Source organism: Anguilla rostrata, chromosome 1, assembly GCF_018555375.3.
Source record: "Anguilla rostrata isolate EN2019 chromosome 1, ASM1855537v3, whole genome shotgun sequence".
NCBI classification, from domain to species: Eukaryota; Metazoa; Chordata; class Actinopteri; order Anguilliformes; family Anguillidae; genus Anguilla; species Anguilla rostrata.
In genome coordinates this window covers 6,645,281-6,668,845 of record NC_057933.1, presented here as the reverse complement: position 1 = coordinate 6,668,845, position 23,565 = coordinate 6,645,281, and the positions used below count along the sequence as shown (strand labels likewise).

The window sequence follows — 23,565 nt, the reverse complement described above, 5'->3', positions numbered from 1 at the left end:
ATGTGTTTTGCATAGGTTGACTCCGCCCATACTACTATTAATTTCGTTGTATTTCTATGAAAACACGCCCACAAATCGCAGTCGGTGTCCCGTAGACAAGTCATTTATGACTTCACCCCGGCCCCCTGTGTGACAGTATCCAATGAAATGAAATGAACGCTGAAGTGGAAACGCGCATGCTCCGTGACCGACAACACGTGTTTCCTGGCCTAAGGATTTCCAGAATCCGAACACGCAGACGCAGAGCTACAGAAATGGCGGCGGACGGTGGCAGCTCTTCGCTGGTACTACCCTGCGCTTTCTCGCCGAAATCACGCCAGTACCTGGCTCTGTGCGCACAGGATGGCAGGTTGCGCATCTGGGACACAGACAGTAAAACACTGCACCAGGAATATGTACCTTCAGCCCATCTGAGTGCCACTTGTACCTGTATAGCTTGGGGACCATGCCGGACGGCCAAGGTATGTGGGGGACGCATTTTCTATGTTGGTTCAACAGGGAGGGCCTAGTCAATCTGTGTCGCTAAAATGATGCTAACCAAGTTAGTTAAATTCAATTACTTATATGCAGTGTTTGTGGGCCTCTATTTCTTAGTTAATTGTTTTAAATGTAAGAATATGAAGCGCGTTTACATATTTTTCGAATCTGCGTAATTTGTTCGCGAGTTATTCAGCAAGCTAACTCCGGTTTGCAACGATGCTGTCTACGCCAGCAGACGCACATGTTGCGTGCCGCACATGGCCGTACTGTGGGCGAATGCCCTGAATTTTTTTCGCCAGTACAGTGTGATATTTGTTGTATTATTTTTATTAATAGTTTTCCCTCTTAAGTGAACGTCTGCGATCAGTGTGTTGAAGGTGGTGCAAGTAAAAAGTGAAAATGTGTGATCATAGGGACATGCTCCTAGTCCGGCTAGGTCGCCAACTTGAAACTTTCTGCGTACCAACTGCTAGCGCTAGCAACGTGTGAGCCGTTAGCTAGCCACGTCTCTCTTTTTAGTAGTTATACGCCAATTTTGTAATTCTGTCGGCTTGTATATTTATCTAGCCAGTGTTTCAAGCAAACAACTTTGCTATCTTACCAGTTCTTATCCTATTATGTGAGCTCAATGGCTGCCGAAGCTAGTCTTCCTTATTTAATAATTACCTTTACAGCTATCTGCAGTTAGCTACGTGACCATGATCACCATGCTTGTGTTTTTTTGTGTGTAAGAACAAGTCCGCTTTTTACAGGTAGCCCAATATTGCCCCGTTGCTGTCTGATCCCAGCCCACTTGTTTTTTTTTTTTTGAACCGTGCCAACAGGTGGAAGCTGGGGGGAAAATTACCTGAACTCTGACGTGACTTTAATTTCCTCGCTACATCTTGTGTGTACGTGGATGAACTCTACGTCCCTACCGCCCGTCATCAAAAACCTGATCACTCTGCTCGACAAATCTTTGCATATCCCGGAAAACTGAGATTGTGTAGCTTTTTGCTTTTTGGAATGTGGAGATATCAATTTTAGCTCAGTTAAGCGGAGCTGCAAGGTCAAGGCCAGAAGATATCGGTGCGGGCTGGGTTCTAAACGGGGATCGTCCTGAAAAATATCACAATTGCGGACTACGCTCCGTGTTTATCAGTCTCACCTTTTATCCTGCGTGATTGAATGCCGATAAATCAATGTGCTGCATGGAATTTTATAATTATAATTAAAATTTTCCGCGTCTGACTTGGTAATCTTTCAAATAGTTTCACATAGAACATAAAAAACCCAAGTCAGCAACGGGCTGTGATATTACCAACTCCACATGCAATTCTCTAACATCTGAAAAATTCACAGAAGTTCAGGCCTGGTCTTAAGTATTGGTCTCCTGTCAGGATCTTTTCACCTTTTCTCAGAGTTTGAGAGGAGGGTAATTTTTCACCAAGATTGTAGGTCTATTTATGATGTCCACCATTTAAAAAAAAAAATGAATAAAAAGTTAATGTAACAATTTACCATAGTTCAGTATATTTTGGAAATGAATGCCACCATAAATACTATTTTCTGTGATTTTGGAGTTACAGTCAACGGTTGTTCTTACAGCGGTCATCATTGCATTTCTTTCTGGTAAAACCACTTACCTATTATTGAATTTCGACTCTCAAAAACTCATGCATGGTTTAGCCCATTTTTAAAAGCCTTGGACAGATAACCTCACACTGTTCTGAACCTGAGCTGAACAGGTCCGGGATATTTGCTCACGCTGGCGTTGGGAGCGAGTGGATGGACAGGTGCTCCCCTTTAACCCCACGCCGCTTCTTCCTCCCTCGCTCTGTTTCAGGAGGGGCCTCAGAGGAAGAGGAGGAAATCGGAGGCGGCGCAGGTGGCGGAGAAGCCCGACCTGCTGGCCCTGGGCACGGCGGCGGGCACCGTCATCATCTACAGCGCGGTGAAGGGGGCGCTGCACAGCACCCTGGTGAGGAACGCCCCGGCTCTGCTGCTGATTTTGGGGGCAACTTACACAATGATATAACTACAAGAGGTCAAAGGTCAAATCAACCCAACTAATAATATCACCATGCTATTATTTTTTTTTCGGGGGGCTCACTTAAAATATCATGGATGGTGATACTATGGGTTGGGTTGATTTGACTTTTGACCTCTGGAAGTTATACCATTGTGTAAGTCGCTCTGGATAAGAGCGTCTGCTAAGTGCCTGTAAGGTAATATCATAGTGTGTGGCCAGTGTCAGAAGGTGTATCTGTTTCTGTGAGTCAGGTCTGATTTGTTTTGTAGAGTACTTGCAGTAACTGCACTGCATGATGACAGTGCTACACTGGTCAGTTTGAATTTGAACACTGGGCTTCCCAGCTACCAGACAATGTTCTAACATGTTTCTGGAATGTTTGTCAGTGTTGCAGCATAGCCACTACATGGCAGCAACGTCGTGTGAATGTTCGTTTTGTGTTAGCTGCGTTGCTGCTGCTTACCTATTTTTGGACAGTGGCCGTCATCAGAGAGGAGTTTATTTTGAAGTGTCGCAGGTTGACGGGGCTGTTCTCTTGCAGGACGGGGGACACAGCGGGGAGGTGCACAGTGTGAGGTGGCACCCCATGGAGGCGCTGTTGTACAGTGGTTCTGAAGACACGCACATTGTGGAGTGGGACCTGCAGACTGGGAAAACACGCTGGTGAGGACCGCTGTGGGGCTTCTGCTCTGAGTGCGAATAGACTGACTCCCCCAGCAGGCTGTGTGTGTGTGTGTGTGTGTGTGTGTGTGTGTGTGTGTGGTGTGTGTCTGTGTGTGTGTGTGTGTGTGTGTGTGTGTGTGTGTGTGTGTGTGTGTGTGTGTGTGTGGGTGTGGGTGTGGGTGTGGGTGTGGGGTGGGTGTGGGTGTGGGTGTGGGTGTGGGTGTGGGTGTGGGTGTGAGCAGATGTGAGTGCAAGCATGTGTGTATATATATGTGTGTGTGTGTGGTGTCAGCTCTGTGCTGTCCTTGGGCAATATCTACTATCCTGGCTGTCTACCAGCGGCTTCTTGACTGCACTAGTTCCCTTCTGATTTCATCAAGTAATATTCACTTTATGTAGCCTGACCGCACTTGGCCTTGCTTCATGCGCTTTAAAATGTACATGTTGAGCGTGCTTAGGGCTTAACCCGGTAGAGCCATAGTCCACTACATTCTTTTCCTGCACTTCAGGATGTTTATGAATATGTCCCCCTGAGTCAGTTCATGTCAGTTTTTTCAGTTTGTGGTTGGTCTGTGGTCATGCTGGGGAAGGTTTGTGTTGATACCCTGTTCTAATAAATTCCCTGGAGTAGATTGCCAAGAGTTAGATTTAGTACAAACCGACTAGCAGGGGAAGAGGTGGTTTGTGTGTGTTACTGACTGTGTGTGTGTGTGTGTGTGTGCGTGTGTTCTCAGTAAGTGGAAAGCAGACCGCGGGCCAGTGACCAGCCTCTGTGTGAGTCCGGACGGCCGCCTGCTTCTGTCCGCTGGGCAAACCATCAAGATGTGGGACCTTGAGACCAAGGAGGTGTACCGGGTATGTGAATAATAGTGGACCGTGGAGAACGCCTGATTAATATTCATGTCTGCCATGTCATGTGTACTTTAGGTTAATTAAAAATGTCTAATGCTCGGGGTCTGAGGGTATTTCGAGGCCAAATATTAACTTTTTTTTTTGGACTGAACTTTCCTCATTACAGCTTTTACTTGCTTATATTCTGATTATGAAAGTGGTGCTTCTCCTCTGTGGCCTTCCACCAATGGTCTTAAAAAGCTGTTCCAATTATTTAGAATAAATGTCAGCCTTGTACTGTAAAATCAACTTTTCTTTGCTAGATATTTGTTTTTAGGGATAATTAAATTTGCCCTTTTTTTGTACCTTGGCTGTTTTGTGTGACAATGGCACAAGCGCAACAAGCTGTGTTGTTGATACATCCTGTGGAGTTCAGAGTTGGGGAAAAAAAGCTTTGGACTTCATCTCCCATGGTGGTCTCTGCTAAATGTGTGTTCTTGCTCTGCCTATTAAAAGTAACCCAGTTCTGTAACTTCCCTCTCTTCCTCTGTCGCGCAGAGGTTCACAGGTCACTCCACGGCAGTGACAACCCTGTGTTTCGCCACCACACGCCCACCCGACAGCGACGGTCTGTACTTCCTGTCCGGGGCGGCCCACGACAGGCTCCTCAGCGTGTGGTGAGTATGCTCCAGAGTGCAGGGCTTCCCCCCCCCCCCTTCATCACCCCAAATAATCTGCAGGTATCTTCCTCCCTTTATGAAGTGAAGAGAGAGGCTTCTTTCACGTTAGCGCTAGAGAAGCTGCTAGAAGCCTGCTTTGGCATTGGTGCTGTGTATGTGCTGACGCCTGGCCGTCCATCTGTCTGTCTGTCCCTCACAGGCAGGTACGGTCGGACGGGAAGGATAAGAACTCGGTGGTGTCCTTCACTCTGACAGACGAACCGCGGCACATCGACCTCATCTCCTCTGACAGCAAGGAGGAGGTGAGGAACCACACCTAACAGCACCACACCTTCCCCTCTGCTCTATTCCTGTACCGTGTGTGAGCTTGATGTGTGAGAGAGAGTGTATGAGAGAGAGAGGGGGAGAGAGTACATCTGTGTGTCTGTTGCACTAGTCCTTCTTTTCTGTTTGTTGTGGGTTGTGAAGATCTGTACGTGTTTGTACGTCCAGATGTGTCTTCATTTGGCTGTGAGGCTTTGTGGGTGGAGCTAACGTGTTCACTCATCAGCGACTCACTGTTTTGAGCCAATCGTAGTGTGCTGTTGTTGAAAGCTGGGCACTGTGATTGGATCAGAGCCAGTGATTGAAAGCATACGGAAGCTGCTCCTGCTCGGAGGTGCATGTAGCCTCCATCTCCGGTCTCTGCCGTTCGGCTGTGCTTCTCTGATCCGACTCTTCTTCTGTGGTTTCCTCAGGCGGTGAGGCTGGCGGTCGTGTGCAAGGACGGGCAGCTGCACCTCTTTGAGCACTTTCTGAACGGGTGAGTCCTCGCTGGGTTGGGTCTGCGCTTTGTGTGGTGTTTGTGTAGCTGGGAGGTGCCCTGGTGCCTGGGGGGTGTGTTTAACAAAGCAGGATTACTGGGTTAGCTGGGTAACTGCACTGAGTTCAACCCAGAGTGGCTCTTTTCGCTCAGGTCCATGTTCCAGATTTGGGCGGGTCCTGGGTTATACTCAGTGAAGTGACCTCGCTAACTCTGTTATCCTGCTTTGTCAAACAGGCCCCTGCAGAGAAGCTAGTTTTGTTTGCTCACCTCCATTTTGTGTTGTGCCCCTTTTGGTTAATCGTGCCTCTCTGTACCCCAGGCCCTGCAAGAAGCCCCTCTCCCCCTCCTGCTCGGTGCAGGTGTCCGGGGTGGGGGGTAAGGGGGGCGAGGGGGACACCCCGGTGCCCGTACCCCTGCTGGCTGTTGCCCTCGGGGCAGAAAAGCAGGGGCTGATCTTGGCCTACGGTAACCACCTGCAGCCTGTCCTGGAGAGAGCGGTGAGTCTCTAATGGGACGGGGGCTCGCTCTGTGGGTGGGGGGTGGTCTTGTGCTGGTTTATATTGGTTTCTTCTGCTGCTTGAGTTTTAGAATTGTTAGCACGCTCTTAATTTTTACATTTCAGTTTGCTTTATTGGCATGACACTTTTCATTACTTATAGCCAGAGCTTGTGCCCATTAAACTGAAGGAGCAGTAAAATTATAAAAATGGCAGCCACTCTATTGTTCTTCTGTGGGCTTGTATGCAATTTGTTCTGTAAATTTCTTAAACGTTGTGTCCAAACGCTACGTTCTTGCGTTTTAATTTCGTTTTTATTGAAATTAATCGCTAGCTTGTGCATATGAGAGGAGTAGAGATGAGACTGAGTGAAGCTCCTTGTTTTCTGCTCACTCATGTCTCTCCCTCTGCCTTCAGTCGGTGAACACGGCAGAACGACACGTCTGCCTGGTCCGGGACATCCAGGCCACGCTCGCCTTGTCCATGGACACCGCCGTTTCCAAGGTAACAAACGACTGCAGCAACAGTGAAAGAGCGGCGATCTGTAGGGCCTCTGCCAGGTCGGATCAAATCCACCTCTCCAGCAGGGGGCGCCACAGCCTCATTTTCACATAACCTGAGAGCAAATGTTAGCACGTTAGGGTATGAATTGCTGAATGAGTTGAGGTTGGCCCTAAACCGCTGCTCCTCGTCACAGGTGAAGACCCCCGTGGTGAACGCCGGCGTGAAGGTGCTCGCCCCCGGTCTCCCGGGACACCGCGCGCCCCTCCGACCGGGCCCCGCGGAGTCGCAGAAGCGGAAACCGGACGCCGACACCAAAGAGGCACGAGTGCACCGCCGTCGGCAGCCGCTTTCAGAAGCGCCGTGTTGCTACGATACTGCGATGTGCTACGATGCTGCGATGTGCTACGATGCTGCGATGTGCTACGATACCGCGATGTGCTACGATACTGCGATGGGCTCCTGCTGCTTGCTCTGTATTGATATAGATGTGCACTGTGTGTGTGTGTGTTTGTGTGTATGGGTCTGTAGTCTGCTGCTCCTTACTGTCAGTGCTCTTACTGTTTTCATGGCACTCTGAGGTTAATCACTGACCCTGCCAGTGTTGAATGTCACCCTCATGCTCTACTACTCTGGATGAGAGAGTCTGCCAAATACGGAATTGTGAACTGTAGGATGTGTAGACCCTAGGCTCTATGTTAATATTTTTTCCAAGAAGCACATGTGCTCCTAAGTTGAAAAATCTTGTAGCACACTGATGCATCCCAAGATGCACTCATAAATAATTTTCCCAGTTTTCACACATCAATGTGAGCAGTGTGGAGCCTAGCTGCCGCTGTGGGTTTTCGTCCTCTGCTTTAGGCTCTGGGGGTTTGGGGAGGGGGGGGCTTACTGGGCTCGATTGTGAATTTTCCCGCCTCTGTTCCCTCCGGCTAACCGCCCCTTCTCTTGCCCCAGATGTCCATCGAGGAGAGGCTGGGGGAGATGGACCTGTCTATTGCCCCCAGAGGTAAGAAGGGGCAGAAGGGAGGCCCCTCCCTACAGACTGACAGCTATGCGGTGCTCCTGGTGCAGGGCCTGGAGAGCAAGGACGGGCAGATCCTTAATGTGAGTGTGTCCCCAGCCGCCTGCACACAACGGTTTAGAGGCTGCCGGTTCCAGTCCCAGATGGGGCATAGCCATTGCACCCGTGAGAAAGTTACTTAACCAGCTGTGGAAATGGGTAGACTGTGAAAAAAATAAATAAATCAATTAATTAATTGATTAAATGTAAGCTGTGTTGCTCTGGAACAAGGCAAATGAATCATTTAATGTAATTGCTGATTAATTGCTCACTTCCGAATCTCTTCATGTACTCATTCCGTGAAAATGTGTTCCATTTTCGCTGGCAATTAACCTTCAATTTTAGGGAAGAGCGGCTAAGCGTAAAAATATTTCGACTCTCCTAGAAAATGAAATCAAAGTCGACTGCGTGCCGTTCAGTCCTCCTTGCCTCATTTTTATTTTTGTAGAGCGCATCTGACACGTTCAAACGCTGACACGCCGTTTCTGTTAAGTGACCTGGCAAGCTGTTCCCCGTATTTAAAAGTGAAAAATGACTGCTTCGTATCGGTGCCCACCTGTCCCACAATGCCCCAGCTCCTGGAGCACGGCCAGCCGAGTCTGTATCGTGATGAATCTTCGCTTCAGGCATCTTTATTTTCTGTGCCCTTCCGTCGGAAACGATAAGGAAGCTGTCTGTCGCTGAGCGCGTGCGTACTGTACGCGCAGTGCGTGAGGACCGAGATGGAGGGGTACGGGTACAGGTCCTACCCCTGATTTAATGAGGCCAGGTAGAGGAATGGAAGGTTTGAATTTCAAACAAAATGCAGCTGCCTGGTCATTTGTGTGGCCAACTGATCTAATTGTCCATACACTTGGTTAGGCACGAGGCTTTTAGAAAGCAGTGATGATGAATAGTGAACTGGCTAATCAAAGTCTGTGCACCCATCATTACGATCAAGACATTCGTTGGTTCTCATGTATAATGCAGATAACTTTTTTAATTCTTTTGTTTAAATGCAAATGCTGCAGAAAGTTTTCTTTGAAGCTATTTTCTGACATTTTTTCAGATTTCTGAAGTGACACAATCTGTTTTTTTCCCTCCTCTGTGCACTACAGAAAGTTTTCCAAACCCGGAAAGAGGTTTTGATTAAGAAGACTGTTGCCCGGCTACCACTCCCTGCAGTCTTGCCATTGGTGGAGGAGGTAAGCAAACCTTGGCAAAATGGCGGATAATTGTCTGGTTGAGTGTTCCACTAGAGGACATTTGGTGTATTGTATTGGGCTCTGGGTGTTTGCAGTTGTTTTCACTGTTTTAAAAATGTTTGCACAGTACTCTTTTTGTGTCTTGATTGCCGTTTTATTTACTCAGTGTTTTCATTCTTTTCATTGGAAACCACGGGTACTTTAAACGCTTTGTAAGAGAAGTCATGTATAAACACTGTGCAGTAATTGAAAGTGACCGTGTGACTCCTGTGGTGTCTTTCAGCTGACCAGGAGAATCCAGGGTCATCCGTACACGTGAGTAGCAGCGAGCCGGATGGGTTGTGTGCTGTAACGTTGCTTTGAATCCCCCTCTCCCTTTCTTCCTCTCTTCCTCTTCATTTCTCCCTCTCTCCCTCTCTAACTCTCTAACTCTCTCCCTCTCTTCCCCTCCTCAGGGCAATACTGCTGGTTCGCTGGCTCAAAGCGGTCCTTCTGCAACACACCTCCTACCTGTCTACTGTGAGTACAATGTGTGTGTCTGTCTGTCTGTGTGCGTGTCTGTCTGTGTGCGTGTGTTGTGGTGTGTGTTCTGCGTCTGCCTGGTGTGTGTGTGTGTGCATGTTCATGTCTGTGTGGAGCATTGTGTTGTGCCTTGTGTGTTGTTCTCAGGTCTGCTGGCTGTTGTTGTGTGTGTGTGTGTGTGTGTGTGTGTGTGAGAGAGAGAGAGAACCCACTTCAGAGTGCACGTTTGCTACAACGCGTAACTGGTGCGCGTGTGCGTTCTCTCCCCGGAGTGGCCTCTTTCTCTTAAAGCCGAGGCATGTGTATGACTCTGAGGTCTGTGCCCTGCGGCGGTGGTCTCCCCCCCGTCATAAACGCGCGCGACTCGGACCTCCGGCTGTGCCTTACGCAGGGCGGCGCCGCTGCTCTAAACCAGTAACCTGCAGGCGCTTAACGAGCCGTGGCAGGGGCGTTTATGGGAGGCTCGGCGCTCCTCAGACAGAAACGCAGAGCGCGCTCAGATATCTGCTGCGTCTCCTCCTCAGCGCCCCTGAGCGTCTTAACTGGCTGCTGCCTGCTGCTTTAGAGAGGTCCGTTTCCGGTGCGTTCTGTCCTGCCCTGACCGTACAGACAGAGACCAGGCGTGTCAAACTCCGGTCCCGGTGCGTTCTGTCCTGCCCACCGTACAGACAGAGACCAGGCGTGTCAAACTCCGTTTCCGGTGTGTTCTGTCCTGCCCACCGTACAGACAGAGACCAGGCGTGTCAAACTCCGTTTCCGGTGTGTTCTGTCCTGCCCTGACCGTACAGACAGAGACCAGGCGTGTCAAACTCCGTTTCCGGTGTGTTCTGTCCTGCCCTGACCGTACAGACAGAGACCAGGCGTGTCACACTCCGGTCCCGGTGCGTTCTGTCCTGCCCACCGTACAGACAGAGACCAGGCGTGTCACACTCCGGTCCCGGTGCGTTCTGTCCTGCCCTGACCGTACAGACAGAGACCAGGCGTGTCACACTCCGGTCCCGGAGGGCCGCCGTGTCTGCTGGTACTTGTGGTTTCCTTTCAATCGGCTGCCAATTAAGGCCTTGAGAACAAGGTGTGTGGACTCTTTAGCCAATCGGTGACTTAAATTCATCTCCTGCTGAAACGCAATGAAGACCAGCAGACGCTGCGGCCCCCCAGGACTGGAGTTTGACCCCCCCTGAGAGACTGAACCTCAGGTGGCCGTTTCAAATGGGATCTTGTGCACCAGGGGTGTCCAGTCTTATCCAAAAAGGGCCTATGTGAGTGGAGGCTTTTGTTTTAGCCCAGCACTGTGACTTCAGATACAAGTAATTAACTATTCGCGATTCAAGTAATTAACTAATCGTGGTCTTCAATCAAGACCTTGATGAGTAGAGTCGGGGGTATTTGTGCTGGACTAAAACAAAATCCTGCACCAGCACCGGCCCTTTTCGGGTTAGATTGAACACCCCTGGTGCGCACCTCACCACACAAATTTACAGCTGTAGCACAGAGACAGATAAACACGGGCAGTACAAACCGAGCCCTCATTAGTGCACACAAATAAAACTCCCGCCAGTCTGGCAAACTTAAAAAGATCTACTTTTATTTTTTTTAATGTGTTTACAGAGCTGCTTCAGACCAGTGCTCTAGCACAGAGGCCCTTCCGTCTTGTGTAACTGCCAATTTCCAGATTTGTGTCACAGATCCTGCTTAGCCGATATCCTTCCCGTTAATGGGACTCGTTGGACACTGTGGACCGTAACGAGCCAGGCCACGCCCAGTTCCAGCTGCCCAGCAGTTTATTCAGCCCAACGCTCGGCCTGTCCATCTGCCCGTCTGCACGCGTGCAGTAGCTGTGCTCCTGCTCTTCCCGACGATGCGTACGATCAACTCCATTTCCTGTTTCAGCTGCCAGACCTGGTGTCCCAGCTGGGGGTGCTGTATCACATGATCGAGGGGAGAGTCAAGATGCTGCACAAGCTAACCAGACTGCACGGCAAGCTGTACCTGCTGATGACACAGGTGAGTGGTCTCAGACATAATTCATGTAAACTGTGCAGCTCAGAAATGTGTATGCATGTTATTTTGTTACCTCCCTAAAAATGTGGTTTCTAGTAAACGTAATTAGCAGGTTAATTAGTTACAGAATTGTTTGTGTGTACTTATAATTTAGTCTACGTGTAAACTGTGTGTGATCCACTGTCTGCTGTTCCGATCAAACCCAACATTGCGAAATGAAACGCAGTTAAGCAAAAGTCAGTTCAGCCATTTTCCTTGGCTTTTGCTCTGCCTGAACGTGCACTTCCCTTCGTCTCCACCAGGTGGCAGCAGGTGACAGTGCCCACAAAGTCACGGACGTGGACCACACTGCCAAGCTTGTCTACGAGGAGGGTAAGGGCAGCCACTCACTACCCACGCACGACTGTGCGAACCGCCTCTCTCTGCGTACGACAGGAGAAGTCACACGCTCTTCCCCTACTAACATCTGACCTCCTTTGTGTGATCCACTGTCCATAGGGCGTGATCCATAGGGCGTAGATACCCGGTATTAGTGCTGTAGCATTCAAATGCAAGCACAGTTCCTGGCCCGTTCTGCTGGGTACTTGGATCAATTTGGATTATTTGCTGGAATGAGATGAGAGCTATCAAATTGCTGTGGCTTTGCCGTGTTTGTATTCTGTGTACGAAGCAGCCCTGCCGCAGCTAAGGGGACGCTAAGCTCTAACGCAGCATCGACAGTCGGCAGTTCTCCTGCCCTGCCATCTTGTTTCTGCCATGAACAGGGTCGCCCGCTCAAATGTCCGCGCGGCAAATTTTCCTAATTTTATGCACCTGTGTAAAGGCCTCGATGCAAATAAATGCGTCAGACTTTGGAAATGCAAATTCAGTATGCAAATCCAAGCTTCCTGATTCAACGCACGTAATTGAGGCTGATGTTACCAGGCAACCAAGCGAGCAGAGTTCGCTTGAAAGGCCCCTTGTTTTTTTTTTTCTGTTTTTTTTTTCCTCCTCTCCTTTTTTGTGTCTGAATACGGCGTAGTCTGCAGACAGCCACCTTGTGGACTTGTTTACAGTAAAACCTTTTATCGAGCTATATTGAGTCTCACAGGAGCGCTGGGGATCGTATCGGTTTGTAGTTAGGGTTTTTTTTCTTTTTGAACGGGACGCCGCGGAGGTCTGTCACAGCAGGCCGCTGTTGAGCTTGATGAACATGAGGTTCTGGAAGTCGACGTCGGACAGCCGGGAGCTGTCGGGGTGCAGGGCCGGGACCGGGGCGGCGGGGATGCACAGGTAGTGCAGGGCCAGGGGGGCGAGCCGGGGGAAGCGCTGCTGGTTGCCCCTCCAGAACACCAGCGGGTCCTGGTGGTACGGGATGCAGGGCTCCTGCAGGTAGGCGTCCACCTCCTCGGCGTGTGGGCTGGGCGCGTAGTCCTGGGGCTCGTCCTCGAAGAAGGGGAACAGGCACTTCTTTTTGGGCGGGGGCTGGGGCTCCGGGGCGGGGGGGGGCGGCGTCCGGCCCCTGGGGGCCCACGGCGGTGACAGTGGCAGTGGCGGCGGCGGCGAGGGTCAGCAGGTCGTCCTTCAGAAGGGACGCCCGCTCGCCCACGCACCAGCGCAGCTTGAGCCGCGGGTCCAGCATGGTGGCGCGCAGGTAGCACGTCTTCTCCTCGTAGCACATTAGCCAGCGGTCGGCGGCGATGGTCAGCGACACCACCAGCTTGTGGTTGTGCTCGGACGGGGAGCCGAGGTGCTTGCGGATGCCCCGGATGGAGGGGATGACCAGGCTGGCGGGCACCACCCGCTCGCCCTGCACGCGGTCCGTGATCTCCTCGAAGGGCCGCAGGATGTTGAGGAAGTCCTCCAGGACGGCCCTGTCGGCGGGGGCCAGGCCCCCGGGGGGGCCCGGCTTGTCCTCCTGGTCGGCCAGCACGCTCTTGGCGAGCTTGAGCTGGGCGTTCCAGCGCCCGCCGCTCTTGGGCGGCTCCTCCAGCGGGTCGGCGGCGGACGCGGGCGCGGCGTCGCGGGCGCGGGCCGCCATGGCGGACACCCGCGCCAGCACGTCCGCGGTGGGCTGCGGGGTGGCCCGGAGCCCGTCCCGCACCACCAGCTGGAGCGCGTGGGCGAAGGACGGCTCGTGCTGGGACACGTAGCGGGGCGCGCAGGAGCTGGCCGCGGCCCCGCCCTCCTCCCCCTCCCCCTCCTCCGCCGCGGCGCAGGGGGCCTCCTGCTTGACCCCGCCCACCCCCACCCCAGCGTCCGGCCCGGGCTCATCGGCAGCGGCGTCGGCGATGGCGGCCTCGCGGGGCTGGAACCCCGGCAGGGCGGCGGCGGCGCGCGGCGCGTTGTCGCTGACGACGATGGCGATCTTGCCGGGCATGTTGTAGACGGCCAGCACGCTCTCGCAGTAGTTGAGGATGTCCTCGCCCGTCTGCCGCCCGCGCACGCGCCTGCAGGAGAACAGCACCGAGCGCACGGCGAAGTCCACGATCAGGTGGCCCGTCACCGCCGTGTAGGCCCCGCCCCGCTCGCCCGCCCAGGTGTCCACGGTCAGGCACACGCTCTGGGCGGCCCTCACCAGCGCCTCCAGCCGGCCGTGGAGCAGGCGGTACTGCTGGCACACCAGCGTGTTGGCGAAGTGGGCGCGGCTGGGCACGTTGTAGGCGGGCTGCGTCTCGCGCATGAACGCCAGGAACAGCGGGCTCTCCACGATGGACACGGGCAGCTGCTCGCCCGCCACCAGGTTGACCAGCGCCCGGTCGGCCTGCGTCTGGCTGGCGTCCGTGCTGTGCCACTTCTTGGGCTGGGGGACGCTGAGGGTGGGCAGGGGGGACCACTGCTTGGTCAGGCTGGAGATCGGGTCCAGGGGGATGGAGGCGTGCTTCCTCTGGGGAGGGAAAAAAAAAACAAAATAAAAGCGCAGGTTTTCAATTCTGCACCTCCAGAAATAAATGAATAAGTTCCAAAAATTGGCAGACGGTTAGGCACAGAGTCACCGTTGTGACATTTTGGCAAGCAGCTATATGCAAAAGGTTTTACGTTTAAAGGCATTTACATTTGGTGTACTCTATTTGTTCTGACCTATTAATCTTGCATTAGCAGTTTGTTCTGTCTTGGGGGGGGAAAAACTTCAGGTGCCTGCTTCCTAAAATGAAACAAACTGAGCGTACCAAGATGACTACAAACTTGGGATTTGTAGCCTTTTTATAGCAGTGAGCTGTTTGAATGTACTTGTGCTGCCGTTGGACATGCCCTACCTTGTGATTGAGAAAGTTGGACGTGGCCTACCTTCATGTGGTTGAGGTGGTAGTAAGTGGCCTACCTTCATGTGGATGTGGAGGTAGTAAGAGGCCTACCTTCATGTGGTTGAGGAAGTTTCAAGTGGCCTACCTTAATGTGGAGGTTGCAAGTGGCCTACCTTCATGTGGATGTGGAGGTAGTAAGGGGCCTACCTTCATGTGGTTGAGCAGGTTGGACGTGGCCTTCCTGTTGAAGCTCATCTCCAGCGGGCAGTACTTGCAGCGGGCTTTGCACACCTCCTCGCCGTTGTCGGGGATGTAGAAGTGGTCAAAGACCACCGAGGCCCTGCGCTTGGACATGGCGCCTGTAGGGGGCAGCGTCCCGCCCACCGTGTCCCGCTCACGTGCAGAGGATCATGTACGCGGTCCGTCCCGCCCGCTCTCCTCCTCCTCGCCGTGTCCCCGCGCGTCTGCGGCAGCCGCGGATCCTCCGTCGCCGATCGCCGGTCTCGCCGTGAGGGAAGAGCAGGGAGCAGAACTGTGCGCGATTGTGTTCCAGAAGCCTCCGCTCAGCGTTCTGCCAGCAGCCGCTGAGACGATGTGCTCAAGTACATTCTCTCAAATGCAAATGGTTCGCGGAGGGGATTCAAATGCAAATGTGCACCTCTCCCTGTGGCATTCACATGCAAATGAGTGCACCTGAATGAGGGCCTTGTGGAGGAGGATAATCTCTCCTCTCTCACGCGCTCTCTCTCTGTCTCTCACACGCTCTCTCTGTTCTGCATTTGTGTTTTGTTTTGTTTTTTTTGTGTGGCAGATCCCGTTTTTCCACAGGGAACGTCGCTGGGCTTGGGAATGATGGCGTTTGTGTTTTTTTTCCCTCCCTGCTGCAGAGTCTTCTGATGAAGAGGAGGGTTCAGGAGATGAGGCGATTCCTGGGGAGGACTCTGACGTAAGTCACTGTGGAAGAGCGAAATTCCCGTTAATGCACAGCTCACGTTAAAGTTCGTAATCACATCTTTACAACAGGCTCACCAGGTATACTATACTAACTTCACACAGACACCACCCAAAATTCATCATAAACAGGGCCACAAGTTTTTTTTGGATACTTGTTTTAAACTGTAGTTAAGTACTCTCAACACTGAGATACAGGAGTGTCTCTAGCTTGATGGTGATCAACACACTGCAGCACTTTTTTACTCATGAAAATCGTTTGGGCACCACGTGTGGCAGTGCAGTGGGCTGACCAGCAGGTGGTGCTACACACACCCTCGTGTAAGCTTGTTTGATTGGCTACTAAATACTGTGTTCAGATGTCTGCCCGTGGGATCATATCGTATCTGTTCTGGAGCAGAACGAAAATCTAATTAAATTTGTGCAGTGAGCAGGCTGATATTTATAAACTGCACTTTTTTTTTTTAAAAGGCGAAACTGAACGCTTTTTTGGTGTAATAACAATAAAAAGTAAAAAGTAGAGAGAATCAAAATCTTGTTAATGGCACACATTGTTAGTTCAGTTAATGGGGGTGGGGGATGGGGTGCGTAAAATAATTTCCCGTTAGTTCTGCGGTTTCACGGACTTCTGTGGTAACGGCAGACGTGATGCGCGTTGGAGGAAACGCTCCCTCCACATCGAGTGACGCCCGAGAAAACGCCATTTCGCCATCCGCGTCAGATTAATGGGCCTGTTTCCAGAACATTCCGGATTCAAACGGACATTGCACCGCGCGATTAATCTGCTCTTCCACGTCCTGATTCCCAGTCAGCCTTAAGGTCAGGAGTAAATTCCAGAGGAGGGGGGGGGGCTCCTCTTTCGGTTGGAAAAGCCTTTCGCTGCGAGCCGCTCGCGTTTCCTGTGCCCCGATGAAGGCCTGGTGACGCTGACGCGCGCAGCTGCGCATTTCAGCTGTGATGCAGCCAAACATCGAAGGCTTTTTAAAACCCCCCCCCCACTGGAGATTGAGTGCTCTGGAGTTTTGTAGTGCGGTCAGCCTGTTGCTTGTAATCTTCTTCCCTGTGGACACGAGCTCCACCTCGCAGTGAGCACCTCTCCACTGGCACTCTGTAGCCGAGGCCTTGTTTCACTGCTTCTGTTCTGGTTAAATTTTTTAAAACGTCCAGTTTGGGTTGCAGTAGGCCTGTGCTGCCTGTGTGTGGGTCTCATGGCAACCGTAGTCAAGTGCCTTGCGTTGTTGTCCCCCACACCCTGATGAAATCTACGCATCGGTCTCTGACTTCCTTCGTTTGTCCGTTATTTTGTCGTACTGTAGTATTATGTTTGTCACCGCAGGCTTAACAATTAACAATCTAAAATTATACAATTAAGTGAAATTCAGCAAATTTGAGTTGCAGGGACTTGGGTATTCATGCTACCCTTTAGTCAATGGACATATTTCAATCAAAATAAGAAGTCCAGTCCATTGGAACCTTTACTGTGTCTCCTCAAGTTCAGTAGACATATGTCTCAGTTTAAAATTGGAGTAACTTAATCAAAACAAAAATGGCCTTCTAAAAGGTGCAACAGTACTACTGCGCCTTCGACAAGCAAACTGAAAACTTAAATGTCAGCCTAAATGGTTAGGTAAGTTAATTAGAACATATTGACCTTAAAGTAATGGCATATCAATCTGTTTTGTAGGATGGCTGGCAAATGTTAGCCAGCTAAAACTTAATACACACCAGCCATACCCCCCTCCCCCCTCCACATCGAGTTCCCAGTTATTCTGCAGTCACATGGGGTTACTGCAACCAGTCAGACTCGAGGCTGTGGTGTGTGTATATGCTGAGCGAAGTTCACTGGCACACCCAAATGCCTGGCCCATTGTTCTGTTTTCCAGTACAACTCCTGGGCAAAAAAAATTGGCCAAGCCCAAAATGGCAAGAAACTAAGCTTCTAATGGTCATAACAACAAATCATTGATCAGAAAATTAGCAAGAATTAAACAAATGCACTCCTGAGACCTCCTGTGCCACCATTTGCTTGTTTACTTTTGCTGCAGTGAACAGTAGACAAATTAACATAATGTCAAATAAGAGTCATGTTTTGTATTTGGTTGCATATAATTTGCATGCCATGACTTCCTGATGTCTGTGACCTATCAACATCAGAGTGGATATCTTATTTTCAGGTTGTCCTGCAAGCGATACAAAAACTCTTTGTATTTGAATGGATATCTATGGGAATTGGGGGTTGGGACTAGATTCAGCTGTAAATTATGCTGATACAGTATGGAACACATTTGTTGGCTAAATGGCTTTAAGTCATCAAGGGTCCAATGTATCAAATGAGCCTCAAACCACCGTGCTGCTGCCAGATATGCAGTAGATACTACAAGCATTGTTTCTCCTGATTAATTTTTCTGTTGAACTCAATGGAAAAAATATTCAGGAGAAACAATGTTTTACAAGGGCGGTGTTTTACAAAGGCGAAACAATGCTTTCGCCTTTTTTCTAAAACTGTCTGGTCATGTGATCTAGACATAGAAAGTCAAATGAACCAAGTTGGCAAGAACATCTGCAGAGTACTTTTGCAGGTCTTGACCATGTGACTCACGCTATCTGACAGACAGCGACATTGTTCAGATCCACTTCACATGCATTCAGACTTCCAGTGGCCTCTCTGGAATAACTGGCTGTGTGCTGTAACTCCATTTATCTGTTGTTGATCCTTATTGTTGGCATTTGTAGACTCGCATATAACAAGTTGTTTTTTTTTTTTTTTTTTGGAGATGCTTAAAATTGTTTTTTTTTTTGTGCACATCTGAAATATGCAGCATGTAGGAGTTGAAAAGCAGCTGGAATTGCCTCCCCACAGTTTCTCTGGCACAAATTTTTCGGTTGTCTGTTCTCCTGAATGGGTGAATCGGCGCTGACAAGAGTCCCTGTCAAGCCCAAAAAAGAACCGCCCGTCCAAACCGTCGTCTCTCTTTGTGTTTTGACGGAGGGTGCCCACGCATTCCTGTCAAATTCAGGCTTTTCGCTTCTGGTGTTTTTGCGATTTCAAATTGCAGCCCGCTGCCGCCTTTGTGGCGTTATCGTGAGCAGCAGGTGCTGCTAGTCTGCATACCTGGTGGCCGCGGCTCTGCCTTGCTGAAGGCAGGCTCTGTGTAGTCAGAGCTTTCGTGTTTATGCTGACTTTTCCCCTGAAACGGCAAGACATCAGAAAATTCGGCCTCTTGCAATCCTGGTCAAGCTCTCTTTAATCGGTCTAATTGTATAACTGGCAAACCTTCCTTTGTGTACCCTGTGTGCTGTTATTGACTGTCTGCAGTGACGGTTTCAAGACAAATATTGAAATACAGGTCAGACGGGTTAGACATTTAATGGCCCCGATCGTAAAGAAAAACAAACTTGCATATCTCACACATCTGTTCAATCACTGACTACCAAACCACCGAGGCACAGATTGCCTTCCACTGGGCGCTGCTGCTACAGGTTGTTAGCGCTTTTTCACAGAACGGCTTGCTAGATGCCCACTGTTAGCGCACAGCATGCTAATTTCAGGGCCGGTTGGAGGCATTTCAGTCCCGCCTTCTCGCAGGGAGGCCGACGTGCAAACTCGTTCTGTAATAAGCTCGTTCTGACCCGGGACAGTTGTCAGGCCACTGATTGCCGACGCAGAATCTCCCGTAAATGCTTCCAAAATGACGCAGCTTGCAGAGTGCTTTTCTGCGTAATTCGGCTACGAGGGTTTGTGTTTTAACGGAGGATGTCATCAGTTGTTGTAGCATTTTCTAATAAGCAGCGATTTTCTTTTTTTTAATGCCATCTGAAAGGTTAAAATCTATGCACGCTAATGAACTAGAACTCTCAATTTGCAAGTCTTTGCATTGATTACCTGGAGTGGTTGCTGAGCACGGTGGCATCGAGCTGAGAACGCTCAGAAGCATTGCACCAAACGCCTTTTTCCAACCCAATGATTTCCGAGGAAGTGCTTCGTTCCTACCTGATCATTTGAATTTCAAGAACTACGGTTCTGCAGGGAAATTACGTTGTGTATCTTGAGGGTAGCCGATAAATACCGATGCAGAATCTAATTAATTTCTCTGGTTACAAATGTTAATTTTTACATCACATGATGAGGCTAGAATCGGAATAGCTGTTAAAATATTGAGGGTATCACTGTTTTGGAGGTGTCTTCCCACGATGCATCAATATATTCTCACTTGGAGCGAGCTGAATAGACTGTCCCCCTCATTGCTCTGTTTGGCTGATTTGCTGAACTTGCAGACAGACATTTACATCCAGCCATGTCAGTCGCTCTTAATGCAAAGTGACCAAATGAGTACAGGCACACAGGTTTACAATGCAGCGCCTTTGATAGCAAGTCATCAGGGTCACAGCTAACAGTAGGTGGCCATATATGATATCCCCAGATATAATATAACAAACTTTGATGTCATGGTTGTTGCAAAAGAGAATGCGGTATTACCAGGAACTGCAGCTGGGTTACGGGCTATGGTTTTAGGCGTAGTATGGCTAGCAAAAAGCCCTGCAGTTCAGCGTTTGATGGCCCAAGGATATCGCACTGGCATAAGCTACACAATTCACACGCCACCACAGGTGTTTATATTCCAAAACCTCAATTATGCTCTTGGCTGTTAAAGTGCGGTGTTAATTAGCCAGTAGCACAGTCAGACCCATTTATCCTAATTTCACAGGCTCTTAGCCCACAGCTCCTGAGCTGATGCTAATTTGTGCACTCCTAGAAAATGGCAAATTGCTCTTGTTCCTCCTACGCAATATAGACCCTGGGAACACTGGCTCTGACCTATACATTTGGGCACAAATTGCACATGCAATACAAGCACTTCAAAACTTTTTTTCTTCTTCTTCCCCTTATTATATCCTGCATAAATGCCCTCCTGTAGAATCAGCCAGGATACTTGATCTTAAAGTTAATATAGTCACGTAAAACCAGGCCCTTCAGCTGTAAGCTCACACGTATGGGATTGGAATGTTCTTAAGTGAACATTCTAATGCTTATGTAGCACTACTGCTAATCTAAAGAAATTGAATTTTGAAAAAACATTCCAAAAAACATACATTGTACTCTCATATGTCCAAGCAAAGCTGAGCACAGCTTCCTCCTATGGTTTATTATTCTGAACACCAAGTAACAGCACTAACTAAAACTAACAGCCAAAAATATCCTGCAAAATACTGCTAGTTTAAAGTTTGGGTGGAAAAAATGCAAGACTTAGCAGTAAACGGCTATGCTTTTTCTCTTTTTTTTAAAAAACAGAACTGGGAGGAGGAAGGCATGGAAGATGAGACACTGAGCAGAGAAAACAAAGAGAAGGTGGAGGAGGAGGAGGATGAAGAGATGAACGAGGAGACTAAAGTAAACGGGGATTCGGATCTGGAACCTGAGAATGAGAGCGAAGAAGAGTGAGCAAGACAAATGAATCAAAACAATGGACCCAAAAAAAAGGAAAAGATTTATATATATGTTTTCGTTTTATTTCCAAGTTTTTGATTTTATTTTAACAGAACAATTTTATACAGAAATGTAAAAAAAAAAAGTAAAAAAGTTTGCAGCATCATGACAGGGCAAGCACTGCCCAAAAGGTGCTGCTAACTGGGTCCGCCACCAGGGCGGCGATGCTGAACTCAAACCTAGGCAGAGCGATGACACTGGGAAATGGTGTCTGAACTGTAAAGGTGGGAGAGGGAGGGAAATGGACCGCCTGCCCTCTTCGACCCCCCCCCACGGGTCGCTGTGTGGCCCTGCTCTTTAATACGGACGGGGGGTTTGACGATGTTGCCCCCCCCTTCGCAGGATCTGGTGGTGAATTCTCTTCACACAGTGTAAATCTGTACAGTGCAGTGTTTGTGTGGGTTCAGCCTACCCAGAAGACCTGGGATCAGTCAAACTCTGTAAGCAGCCTCCTTGTTTTGCCCCCCCCCCCCCCCCCAATTCCCTCACCCCGCTTCCTCATTCCTCCTCTGTGTGCCACGTTTTTTTTTGTGGAACAGCCTTTTCCTTCCTAATAATTCTTTCAAAAGGATGAGGAAATGCAATGTGAACTCTTGGTCTCCTAAGCAAATAAACGATCATTTAAAAATTTAAGTTTCATGCGTCTTGACACAAAATGGAGGTTCAGATAAGTGTTCGTGCATCGCGTGTTTCTCCCGACGGTAGTGTTCCGTTAAGCCTTCAAACATCCACGGCAGCCACCATGTCAACCGTCGCCAGGGGTGGAATTTAAATGCATTTTGTTCCACATGCAAAGTGTAAAATCCTCCCATTTGCGTGCTGAAATGGCCATGCAAAAGTGTCCCTTAAGTTCACTGCATTTGTCAAACCGGGTTCAGAGCCATTGTCAGAAGTGCAGACTGACAATATTGGAGTTTAACGGGATATTCTTGAGTTCAGCCTGAAATCGGCTGTGTTGCTTTTAGGAAACTTTATGAATGTTATTAACGACAACCGGTTGGAATAAGTAGTTTTATGCAGCTGTTGATATTATTCTCTCCCCAACCCCACTCCTGAAACTGCTTTTGTAATTCACAGGTAACCACTTTAACAAAAGAAATTAAACGGTCGCGTTGCTGACTTGCATATGAAATTGTATAAAGTGAGGTTCGCAGCCAATGGCCAGAGATGGCCAATTAAAATTTTGCTATGTCAACCATTACTTGTGATGGACTTTTTCTTCCTCTTAAATAGTCAGTGCAAAGTTGAGTTACTTTAGGGAGGGAAAGCAGAGGGGGTTCGAATTTGAGGATCACAATACAGTGCACCACAGGCCGAGACTCAAACCCCTGACCACACAAGTGAATGGTCATATTTTGCTACTCAAAGATCAGTTTCTTGCACCCTTACAGGGTGGGTCCTATACTTATGCTCTAGACTCAGAAATTCATAAACATGCTGCTATTAAAAATTTTAAAAATAAAACACTGACAGCAACAGAGGATATATTTTTTTAATTCCACTCAAATTGCAGAATGCCCTTGGTGTTTATTGTTCCAAATAAAAAATTTGTTTCCACGGTTGTTGAAATTGAAGATACAAATAGCCTTTTTACAGATTTCGCTAATCCAACCCATGAATTTTAAAAAGGCTAACTGTTGGACAGTTCTTGATGTCCACAGATTAGATCTACCCCTTAAAAGAAGTTTTTTTTTTGTATTGTTTTAGTGCATTTTAAATGGTCCTAGACAACTGTTCTGTGCAGCGAAGGGTTTCCAACGGCCTAGAATGATGCATACATAAAATAATACGTTTTCTTCATTTGATTAAAAGCAGAAGACAAAAATGACAGTAGCCAAATTAATAACATAAAGAACAGTCTCGATGGATCGCTATCAAATTGAACAGCGCTATATTAGTTTGTCGGATAGTCCGACAACCAGCTGGATAGTAAATTTACTCAGTGGCACAGTCGTTTTCAATGAATTGAAAATGACTGTGCCACTATTTCAAATAGTATTTGTAACAACATGAGCAGCAGCTAAGTCGCTAGTTAAGACACAGTTACTGTTACTACGAAGTTCAGTTAATAGTTAGCCCATCGAAACATCAACCATCATAACCCGTTACACAGTATATTACTCGTATGCCCAACTAGAGAGCGCTTTTAAATACTGGGATTCAATTGCTTCTGTGCGCACGACTCAAGAATGTAGACAGAAATGGACAGCTCTCTCTATTTACATAGGCTAACAAGCTAGTCATACTCACGTTAGCAGTTAGCTACCACTAGCCAAGTTAACTATTTGCACATGAAACCATATGCACATTGCAAGGTTTCTGTATGTTTAGCTAGCTAATGTTTCAAATGTTTAGCCCTAAGCGTTAACAGCGAACCGGGGAGCCACCGTTAGCAGCTATAGTAGCAATAAGTTTTCAAGCTAAAGTAGCAATTTAGCCTGAATACCACAAGCGAAATAGTTGAAAGTGTAACAACAGTTACCTTGCAGAAGAAAGGAAGCTGGGTTGATAACATGAGTTGTTTTCACTTGAAAATGAGATCCGACTGTAAATATAATGCCAGTGGAACGAGACTCAACACTGGAGTGTGAAGCTAGCCCAGGCAACAATAATAGACCACAATAAGAATGTGACTTCCGGTAAGAACCACAGCCGGAAATTTCACAAT

At 48.9% G+C, this 23,565-nt stretch overlaps 2 protein-coding genes across 2 annotated transcripts; one reads left to right on the top strand and one right to left on the bottom strand.

The window, feature by feature from the left end:
- Nucleotides 1-174: 174 nt before the first annotated feature.
- On the top strand, nt 175-22,095 carry wdr43 (WD repeat domain 43). Its single transcript, XM_064305659.1, has 18 exons — nt 175-461; nt 2,306-2,440; nt 3,033-3,154; nt 3,889-4,009; nt 4,544-4,662; nt 4,865-4,967; nt 5,403-5,467; nt 5,790-5,967; nt 6,384-6,470; nt 6,664-6,789; nt 7,425-7,574; nt 8,628-8,714; nt 8,998-9,029; nt 9,170-9,233; nt 11,127-11,240; nt 11,540-11,609; nt 15,349-15,407; nt 20,703-22,095. Exons 1-18 carry the CDS (start codon nt 177-179, stop codon nt 20,850-20,852), a joined length of 2,067 nt encoding a protein of 688 aa, XP_064161729.1. The 5' UTR covers nt 175-176; the 3' UTR covers nt 20,853-22,095.
- Nucleotides 10,802-23,515, bottom strand: LOC135238080 (uncharacterized). The gene is made up of 3 exons (XM_064305781.1): nt 23,380-23,515; nt 14,669-15,415; nt 10,802-14,103 (listed from the first exon to the last, which is right to left on the bottom strand). The coding sequence occupies exons 2-3, from the start codon at nt 14,813-14,815 to the stop codon at nt 12,322-12,324; spliced, it is 1,929 nt and encodes a 642-aa protein (XP_064161851.1). The 5' UTR covers nt 14,816-15,415; nt 23,380-23,515; the 3' UTR covers nt 10,802-12,321.
- Nucleotides 23,516-23,565: the final 50 nt, after the last annotated feature.

Coding starts and splice junctions, on each gene's coding strand:
- wdr43 (XM_064305659.1), top strand. CDS start 177: ATGCTCCGTGACCGACAACACGTGTTTCCTGGCCTAAGGATTTCCAGA. Junction 3,155..3,888: donor CAGACTGGGAAAACACGCTG/GTGAGGACCGCT, acceptor GTGTGTTCTCAG/TAAGTGGAAAGCAGACCGCG. Junction 8,715..8,997: donor TCTTGCCATTGGTGGAGGAG/GTAAGCAAACCT, acceptor GGTGTCTTTCAG/CTGACCAGGAGAATCCAGGG.
- LOC135238080 (XM_064305781.1), bottom strand. CDS start 14,815: ATGTCCAAGCGCAGGGCCTCGGTGGTCTTTGACCACTTCTACATCCCC. Junction 14,104..14,668: donor ACCTGCTCAACCACATGAAG/GTAGGCCCCTTA, acceptor TTCCCTCCCCAG/AGGAAGCACGCCTCCATCCC.